Genomic DNA, 9,848 nt, shown 5'->3' on the forward strand with positions numbered 1-9,848 from the left:
TAAAAATGTAAACAATAATATCTTTATTTTATATACTTCTTTGTGTGCATAGAAACCATGTGAGTGAAAAAATATGAGATTGCATAGGTAGATTATAATACAAAATGGGAAAAACAACTAGTATCCGAGTATTACATTGTGCATAGCGTTCCAAGTATAATGTAAAGCTTAAAAGAGACCTATTAAGCTGAGCAGCTGAATCACCTGAGAGCAATAACCAAGCTCTCCTTCTACAGACTTAATATTTTTTGCCAAAAGGTCCAGATTTTAGTAGAGGGGAGCGCCGTGAGCGCAAGATCCGGGCATAAGGGCTGCAGTCTGTTGAGCTTTGGCAGGTGGGTGTCCGGGGAAGTAAATTTCTAAGGAATGGTTTCTTCCCTGGGGGTTGCTGGTTTGGTTGCTGGTTTTCCTGGTTGGCACCAAGACGTTTTTTGGCAGAAGAGGCCTGGCCTTGGAGTTTTAGCACAGTGTGATACTGCTCAGCAATGCAGGCTGCCTTCTTCCGCAGGTCCAGCTTCACTAGCATCATGTTATTCTGTAGCTCAGCCAGGGTCTGGTCCTAAAGGAAGACCAAAAAAACACATTTCTCACTTTTCTTCCTGGTATGTTGGAGAAACAAGAAGACAAAGCTTGACAAGGCTTTGACCTGGCATACCCTTGGCCATTTTGGCCATCTGGAGAGTGAACTAGTGGATGGAAGATCTCTAACTGCCTTTCAAATTAATAAATAAATAAATATTTTCTTCAAAAAGGTGAACAAGACTCAAACATAAGTAATCTGAGTATGACATTTTGTAACACATAATATGAGCCTGCATAGGTTTACTTTCCAAGAGCTTCAGTTTCCCCCATCAAATTTAATGTTTAGTCAAAAGTTGTACATTTTTCTTTAGCATTTCTTTCTTTCTTTTTTTTTTTTTTGACAGAGTGGATAGTGAGAGAGAGACAGAAAGGTCTTCCTTTTTGCCATTGGTTCACCCTCCAGTGGCCACTGTGGCCAGCGCATCGTGCTGATCTGAAGCCAGGAGCCAGGTGCTTCTGGTCTCCCATGTGAGTGCAGGGCCCAAGGACTTGGGCCATCCTCCACTGCCTTCCCGGGCCATAGCAGAGAGCTGGCCTGGAAGAGGGGCAACCGGGACAGAATCCGATGCCCCAACCGGGACTAGAACCCGGTGTGCCGGTGCCGCAAGGCGGAGGATTAGCCTGTTAAGCCACGGCGCCGGCCTCTTTAGCATTTTTGGCATCAGGATGCATCTTATTGATAACAAATGTAATGTTTTTCTTAATAGTACATAAAAATGTCCATGGCACCTTGGAGGGAATATGACTGTATCCACCTCTCAGTGTTGTTAGAACAGAGAAACAGCCTAAAAAAATATTCACCTTTTCTCTTCCACCCCTCACTCCTGTTTTCTTGCATGTGCTCTGGGGAGGGTTGGCAGGACAGGAAAGGGTACATAGGCTGCCCTAACCTGTTTGAGTAAGATGTCATCACAAGTGGTGAAGGCTTGTCGGAGTTTTCCTGCCCCGGTGCTGTGGCAACAGGCTCGCTCTGCTGACTGGAGAGACTCACCGAGTTTCTGAAGCTCTATCCGCAGCAACCTTATATTCTGAAAAAGGAGAAATAAGAGATCAAACTGGCCAAGTTCATCCTGGATAATGATCTGAATAGGCTCGTTGTCCATTTGAGAAAAGTAAAATTAGAAAGGATGGTTGGCTAAATGAAGTAGCCACTCTAGGACCATTATATATACATATATATACAAAGTATATCTTGTCCTCACATGAATCAGTGATAATGATTCTGGATATTACAGACAAAAAAAAGGAGATCTGGTAACACAGGAAATTACCTTCTGGCCCTCCTCTAACTTCTTGTCCACATCAATGGTGAAAGGCTTGGCAGAAGGTGGTGGTTCTAACATTTTCTGATACTTCTGCAATTCTGAGGGAAGGAAGCAGAGAACCTAAATATGTAGATTTACTGAGTTAACAGTAGCCTGTAGTAGATCGGGGACATAGCTCAAAGTTGAAGAAATTATGTTGGAATTGGATTCAGAAAGCCCAGTTTGAATAACAGCTGTTCCTGAACCACTGTTGGGCTTTCTGCCTTCTCTCCTTCCTCACCTTCAGTGGTGGAGTGTAGCTCTGCTTTGCACTGCTCTAGTTTAGTTTTAACCTCCTGGAGCTGCTGAGTGGAGGCAGAAGCTGCCAACCTTTGTGACCGCCGTAGGGACAGTTCAGACCCTGACTGTTGATTGGCCGCTGGCTGCTGTCTGGCTTCCTGCAAGAGAGCTTCTAGCTCTTCAATCCTTTCATCCCGCTCCTAAGAGGAAGCAGAAAGCAGTTTTGTCCAGAGTCAAATACTGCAGGAATAGATGTCTGAACAAATGAATAAAACTTTCCTGACACTCCAGGCTTGAAAGCCTGGCCAACTAAACCCTTAATTATTTCAGCAAATAGACTGAATGCCTACAAAGCTCTAAAGGGAACAGAGAAGCGACTTAACTCATTCCTGCCCTTTGCCAGCATTTATAAAATCTATTTACCTAGTGATCTGAACAGCTAGTTGGGGCTGGTTCAAGGTAACTTACCTGAATTTCTTCTTGGTAAAAACTTGTTAGGGACTCCTTGAGGATTTTTAGTTTCTCTTCATACATTTCCTCCAGTAGTTCCTTTTGGGTATCTAAATGTTCACTGTCAGAGAAGTGAGTAAAGATTGTGAGGGACAATCCCATCTCAGTCCCTACTTTCCCACCCTGTCCCAGGTGGGTCTGTCACAGGGCCAGAGGGTGTCTTAGCTAGTACCTGCACCACTGTTCTCGCTGTTGCATCTGCTCCACCATCTCATTGCAAATTTCATCACGGAGCTGCATCTCCAGCTGCAACTTTTCCTGTCTTTCTTTCAATAGCAGTGCTTTCATGGCTTCTACCACCTGAAGGAGCTCCTAAAAGGAACACCCATGTCAGAGGACACTATTTAGAGAGTCATGCCTCAGAAGGGTCATGTGCACTGAGAAGGTAGCATGGAAAATGTGTAGCCATTAAGCTGTGGCCCCAAAGCTTCCTTGTATTCTCACCTCCTTGCCATACACAGAGATGTCAGCTTCATTTTCAGTGTCATCATCAAGACCTGGGCCTGCCTTAGCCCCTTTATCTAAGCCGGGGGATGCATGAAGACTGTGTTCCTTGATGAATGCATGCAGGGATGGGAGTCCCAGTTGTACAGGTGGGGCATGTACAAGCTAGAGGGGGGGAAAAAACTTAATTCTATAACCAGTCCATGATAGCTTTTTTTAAAGTTATCAGACCATTACCCCTTTAGTGTCTCACCTGGCTGGCAATGGCTGAGAACTTGGCTACATGAAGAGTCTCATCGTAAGCAGACGCACAGGGATTGATGTTGACGATCATGCAGGAACGGCCTCGGCCTGTGAAGAAGCCTTGGAATACTCGAGTCAATTTGCTGTCACGGAAGGGAATCAGGTTCTGCTTGGACCTGGCAGAAAAATCAAAGATAATAGAGCTGTCAGCAGAACTGCAGTCGTTGGGGTATCCCAGCACCATATCCAATGATGACCAGGAAGTCTCTTAGCAAACTACAGCACCCAAGGACATCCCAGCTTACAGTCAAGCTCACCGGTTCTGCTGGTTTTGCCGCAGGGCAGCAATACAGCGGCCCAGGGTGTGGAGAGAAGTGTTAATATTTCCAGCTTCCTTCAGCCGTTCACCACTCTTCTGATCTTTACAGCGCTCTGAGCCAGCCAGATCACAGAGTGACAGCCTAGAATAATGCACAAAACCGGATGGCAGGGCCTCACGTGTTAGAAACCTCTTAGCTCTTCATATGGTTCTCAGAGGGAGGGTCCACCAAGAATCTCCGTACCCAAAGAAGGAAAAGAAATCATTTTGAGGGCCTCCTGATTCCCCAGTTACCATTTATGGATCTATTATGGATAAGAAGCCCAAATTTCTTTTTAAAATTTATTTGAAAGAGTTAGAGGAAAAAAAAATCTTCTATTCTCTGTTTCACTCCCCAAATGGCTTCAATGGTCAGGGCTGGACCAGGCCAAAACCAGGAGCTTCATCTGGGTCTTCCATGTACGTACAGGGGCTCAAGGACTTGGGCCATCTTCCACTGCTTTCCCAGGCACATCAGCAGGGAGCTGGATCGGAAGTGGTGCATCCAGGACATAAACCAGCGCCCATATCAGTGGTTTAACCTGCTATGTCACAGCACTGCCCCCTCCCCCACCTTTTTTTTCCGGAAAAGATTATTTACTTGAAAGGCAGTTAGAGGGAAAGGAAGAGAGAGAGATCGATCTTTTCACCTACTGATTCACTCCCCAAATGGCCACAAAAGTCCAGGGAGGGCCAGGCTAAAGCCAGGAGCTCTATTTTGATCTCACACATGAGTGGCAAGGGCCTAGGGATTTGCTGCCTTCTCAGGCACATTAGCAGGAATCTGGATTGGGAGCAGAGTACCAAGGACTTGAACCTGCATTCTAATATGGGACGCTGATGTCACAACAGTGGGCTAACTTGATGAGCCACAACACAGGCCCCCAAAGCCCAATTTATAAATGGAAAAACTTACTCGCTGATCTTGGGGACTATATCCCCTTCCCCCTGAAGATGCAGGATCCGGATTGAGAAGATGCTGTGACTACAAGTTAAGAAAAAGAAGAAAAGTCATTTCATATTTTCCATGGCGAGATGCAGGACTAATAATGCCTGGATATAGTGAAGAGTTTATTTTTACAATCCACTTACCTGCGGCTGGAATTCTGGTTCAGGTGGGTGCTGGCAAAACTCTGGTTCTTACGACCCACCTTCAGGAGTTTCCAGGCCTCCTCAGCATCTTGAACATGAATCCAATTGAGATCTGAGGTCAAAGTAGAGAGGGGCATAAGATACAAACTCCTAGCTCTTCCTAGTGTCTCCCCAAGTCCCCTCTAGGGTTCACGCCAGCCTCCCTAATAGTCCCATACCTTTTACATAGGGATTGCCATTTTGATCTTCACATAGCCGTAGAGTCTGCCTTTTGCGCTGTTGGTTAGGCGGTTCTAACAGATCATAAATCAGTTCATTATAGATCTCAAAGAAGGAGATCCAGATGGAGAAGCGAATGTCTGCTGGGACACTTACTGGGGCAGTGTCTGGCTGTGCCCATCGGTGACTTGTTTCTGGGGAAGAAGCCAACATATAAGCATTAGCCCTAGCACAGTCTATCTCACTTTTGGCCTGTGGGGAGCCTCAGAAGGCAGAGCTCAGACCTCTGGCACCTATTGGTATCAAAGAATGGATTCCTACTGTTACCTGACATAGAACGCAGTCACAGTACATACCATCTAACTGGCTACTGCTGGTAAACTGACTGGTGGACGACAGCCCAGCAATGCCACTGTCAAAGCTGATGCTGGTACCCATCCGGCTCTCAATGTAGACGCTCCTCTTCAAGGAGGTGGACAGCTCCTCCTGGAGGGGCGGCAAGGACAAGGTTAGCATAAAACTTTCTTGAGATTTGTAGCTATTGCCCCAGCATCCATGTAGACCAACAATTTACCTCTTGGAGGCCTCCATTTAGTAGGGACAGCTTCTTCATTTCCTCCTGTCGGATTTGCTTGCTGTCTAGCCAGATTACCTCATTGGAAAGCAAGGGCTTCAGGTCAGGTGTCGGATGAAGTTGGCCTTGGAGGCTACTGAAGATCAGAGCCAGGGATCGGGGCAGGATCCCTCCATCCTTGATGGTACCTAGAGGCATACAGAAGATGGACAGCTGAAACAAGTCCTTTCTGTCCCTAACTTGGAGCATCAAAAAGTAAAGAAAAAAAATCATTATAAGCCAGTCAGCAACACTGTATAGCTGTACTACTCACCTTGAATTGTGTGGGTTTTCCCTGAGTTGGTGACTCCATAGGTGTAGATGAGCCAGCTCTGCCCTTTGATTACATCCTTCACCATTTCCTTCACAGTCAGGTTGAAGAAGGACGCCTGTCCGACTTCCGGCCCGAAGATCTAGAGACAGACCCAGCTTCTCAGAGACAGATCCTTTCCCTTCCCTTCTCCTCCCATGCAGAGCCAGCATGGCATATCCCTTCATCGTGGTTTGCTCTGGAAACTACCCCAGAGTTCCTTCTTGTAGTGCTGCCGGAAGTTCCCCAAATGCCGACAACTTAACCACTCTGCTAGTGCGTCTTTCATCCAGCTCAACAAATACTTCGGCAGTGCTGTGCGCTGGGCCCCGTGCTGCACACCCAGCGAGGCAACACAATGGTCCCAAGCACAGGCTTTGGAGATGGACGATCTGGATCCAAGTCCTAACTCCACCACTAACAATCAGCTTGGCTTTGGCAACATTACTGTTGTTGAACCAGAGACTCCTTGTCAAGAAAACAGGGACAATGGTAATAATAAGACCTGTCGGATATTAATGCACATGAAGTAACTGGCATAATGATGAGCACATGTCAAGGGCCCCCAGAATTGTAGACGTGCGCATAAATAAGGAACTTAGAGAGAAGCCCTCCTTCTCAAGAGGAAACAAGTTGCCCCTGGAAGCTTGTCCCTTATTCACAGACCAGTTCCTCCATACCTGGGAAAAGGTGAACTTGTGGGTGGCTTGGCCAATTCCTCGCTCAGTGCTCTTCTGGGCAAAGGAGTCCTTGGGTGCTTGTAAAACCAGGGTCTCCACATTCTCAATACGGACACAGCCCTTTGATGGGGGGAAATAGCTGTCACACAGGGGGGAACCTCTTCTCTAGTACATTATTCCATTTAAATTACTCCCTCCTCACTCACCTGATCCTCTTGTCGTTCCAACTCTGAAGGTAACAAGGGCCTGACCCTCAGGTAAACTTTCACCTTCTCCGCACTGTCAGGTGGAACCTATGGCAGAATTCCAATCCGGAATCATGGATTAATCTCAGCAGCCCCCTCTGAGCAAATGGCAAACAGCACCGTTCCTAGGAACCACGCTGACATCACCCATTCCATTTCAAATGTCTGTGCAGCTACTCTTTTGGTTCCACAATCATTCCAACCTACACAGACTTTTCTTTTTTTCTCTTTTTACTACTTTCTCACCCTTTTCTGTCTTATCAGTATCCTCCAAACCTGGTTTGCCATACCAATTACCTGAGTTAGAAGTGGTTGATTGGTATGAAAATCAGTATGTGATACTATTGAATATCAAGTCATTAAGCTGCTGGGAGGCTGCAAGGCAGACGCAATTGAATTTGAGTCCCAATTTCATCAGTTAGTAACTATGAAGCCTTGAACAACTTTTAAAATGTTTTGCCTCAGTTTCCTCATCTGTAGAATGGAGTTAATGGCAACCAGTTCAAGCATTCAACAGACATTCAAAGTGCCCACTGTGGCCCAAACTCCAACAGGTTCTGGTAGTCCATGAGGGACATTGTCAGGGACTCGATTATGATGGAACTTTTATAAGTCCCTAAGAAAAACTCTAAGAAAGGACAGGAGTTGTCACTGTGGCATGCAGTGCAGGTGCCTGCAGCGCCTGCATCCCATGAGTGCCGGTCTGTTCCTATCCCGGCCGCTCCTCTTCTGATCCAGCTCTCTGCTATGGCCTGGGAAAGCAGCAGCAGATGGCCCTCAGGCATAGGCCCTGGGAGACCCAGAAGAAGCTTCTAGCTCCTGGCTCCAGATTGGCCCAGCTCCAGCTATTACAGCCATTTGGGGAGTGAATCAGCAGATATAAGATCTCTATCTCTTTCTCTCCACAAATCTTTAAAAAAGAAGAAAAGACAATATAACAAAGGATGTTAACATTTAGCAGGGGCTGGTGCTGTGGCATACTGGATAAAGCTGTCATCTCCAGTGTGAACATCCCATATGGACGCTGGTTCAAGACCACTGCTCCACTTCTTTTTTTTTTTTTAATTTTTGACAGGCAGAGTGGACAGTGAGAGAGAGAGACAGAGAGAAAGGTCTTCCTTTTGCCGTTGGTTCACCCTCCAATGGCCGCCGCGATAGCGCGCTGCGGCCGGCGTACCGCGCTGTTCCGGTGGCAGGAGCCAGGTACTTATCCTGATCTCCCATAGGGTGCAGGGCCCAAGCACTTGGGCCATCCTCCACTGCACTCCCTGGCCACAGCAGAGAGCTGGCCTGGAAGAGGGGCAACCGGGACAGGATCGGTGCCCCAACCGGGACTAGAACCCGGTGTGCCGGCGCCGCAAGGCGGAGGATTAGCCTGTTGAGCCACGGCGCCGGCCTGCTCCACTTCTGATCTAGCTTTCTGCTATGGCCTGGAAAAGCAGTAGAAGATGGCCCAAGTCCTTGGGCCCTTGCACCCGTGTCGGGGACCCAGAAGAAGCTCCTGGCTTCTGGCTTCAGAACAGCTCAGCTCCGGCCCTTGTGGCCATCTGGGGAGTAGACTAGTGGATGGATACCTCTCTCTGCCTCTGCCTTTCAAATAAATAAATAAATATTAAAAATAAAAATAAAAAACTACACACACACACATATTCAGCATTGGGCCTCGTAAAGTGGCTCTGAACCAGGGCCATTTCTCCACTTCTCCCAGCTACAAGGGGCGTTTAGTGATCTCTAGACTTTTTGGTCATCAGAAGAGGGAAGTTACTACTGACATCCAGTGGACAGAGGCCAAGAATGCTGTTAAACACCTTACCATACAAAGACCAACCCCTACAAGAAAGACTATGGCCCCAAATGTCAATAATGCTGTGGCTGAGAAACCTTGGCCTAGTGGAAAGCTAAACAAACGGCTGATGTTGCTAAGCCATTCCACTTACTTAACACCAGGACGAACTTGTGCAAATTATCTAACACTTAACTGGGCCTCGTGGTGAAGAGAAGTAACTGCTCTCTCTCCCTTGGAGCTAACTGTGAGCAGGTACTTGAGGCCACATATTCTACGGGTTTTTTGCTTGTCGTGCCCTTAATTCTGAATTGCTATCTCAGAACTCCCACCTTGCGTGGACAACTGTGGCTAAGGCCTTCTGCCGCCCGAGCCACTCCCCCTACTCCTTTACCTGTGGCTTGTCCTCTAGAGAGGCGGAAATGACGGAGCAGTCCGACAGCAGTGCCTTGCGAACCACAGACCCCAAATCTGCAGCTGTGGACTCAAACATGGGGGAGACGCCCACCTCCTCATCTGACAGAAAGCCCGTGGGCGGAGAAAGGATCCCATGCGACATGACAGCAGGGGGCAGCCGAGGTCTGAAAGGAGACAAGCAAGTGAAGCCAAGGACTTGGGACGAAGAGGCTTCAAACTGCAGGTTAAAAAAAAAAAAAAAAAAAAAAAGCCCCAGTCCCAAGACACCCGGCCCGGCTGCCAGAACTGCTACGCCCTCCCCCCGCCCCCCCAGCCCCAGTATCTTATCTGCAGAGGGAAAAGCGATGAGGATTGAAAGTTAATCCAGTCTAAGGCGGCATTTTCGAACGCGAACGTTAATCCGGGGCCATCAGGCTGCAAAAGCGGAAGGCCACGCTCCGAGGAGGGAGCCTGGCTCGCCGGGGCTGGGAGGATCGCAGGCTCCTCCGACTTCACCCCAACGCCCACCGAGACGAGGCGTCTCCAGTTCCGCCCTCCGGACGCCTGCTCCTCGCGGGCAAGAGCTGGTAACGCTGCGTGCAGCCCGTCCGCACACTCACCCGAGGCCGCGACGCTCGCTCCTTCTGCGGCACCCGCCTACGTCTCGTTCCGAATCACCTCGTCGGCTGCCTGGGAGCAGAACTCCGCCCACGAGGTGCAGCTTTGTTCCCGATACAATGTTTTAAACTACGCGCTGCGTCCGCTCGGCCAATCAGCGGGCGAAGCCTGTAGCTACCAATCAGCGTAAGGGAAGGAGGCGGGGACGACT

At 48.2% G+C, this 9,848-nt stretch overlaps 1 protein-coding gene across 1 annotated transcript; it reads right to left on the bottom strand.

Moving 5' to 3' along the window:
- Window positions 1-3: 3 nt before the first annotated feature.
- On the bottom strand, window positions 4-9,747 carry KIF20A (kinesin family member 20A). The gene is made up of 19 exons (XM_062189083.1): window positions 9,640-9,747; window positions 9,018-9,204; window positions 6,802-6,888; window positions 6,596-6,715; window positions 5,880-6,018; window positions 5,567-5,754; window positions 5,349-5,478; window positions 4,992-5,186; window positions 4,774-4,885; window positions 4,598-4,666; window positions 3,641-3,784; window positions 3,334-3,499; window positions 3,081-3,245; window positions 2,809-2,948; window positions 2,595-2,697; window positions 2,128-2,326; window positions 1,854-1,945; window positions 1,473-1,610; window positions 4-559 (listed from the first exon to the last, which is right to left on the bottom strand). The coding sequence occupies exons 2-19, from the start codon at window positions 9,180-9,182 to the stop codon at window positions 239-241; spliced, it is 2,673 nt and encodes an 890-aa protein (XP_062045067.1). The 5' UTR covers window positions 9,183-9,204; window positions 9,640-9,747; the 3' UTR covers window positions 4-238.
- Window positions 9,748-9,848: the final 101 nt, after the last annotated feature.

The sequence above is a fragment of the Lepus europaeus genome, chromosome 4, assembly GCF_033115175.1.
Source record: "Lepus europaeus isolate LE1 chromosome 4, mLepTim1.pri, whole genome shotgun sequence".
In the NCBI taxonomy this organism is placed as follows: domain Eukaryota; kingdom Metazoa; phylum Chordata; class Mammalia; order Lagomorpha; family Leporidae; genus Lepus; species Lepus europaeus.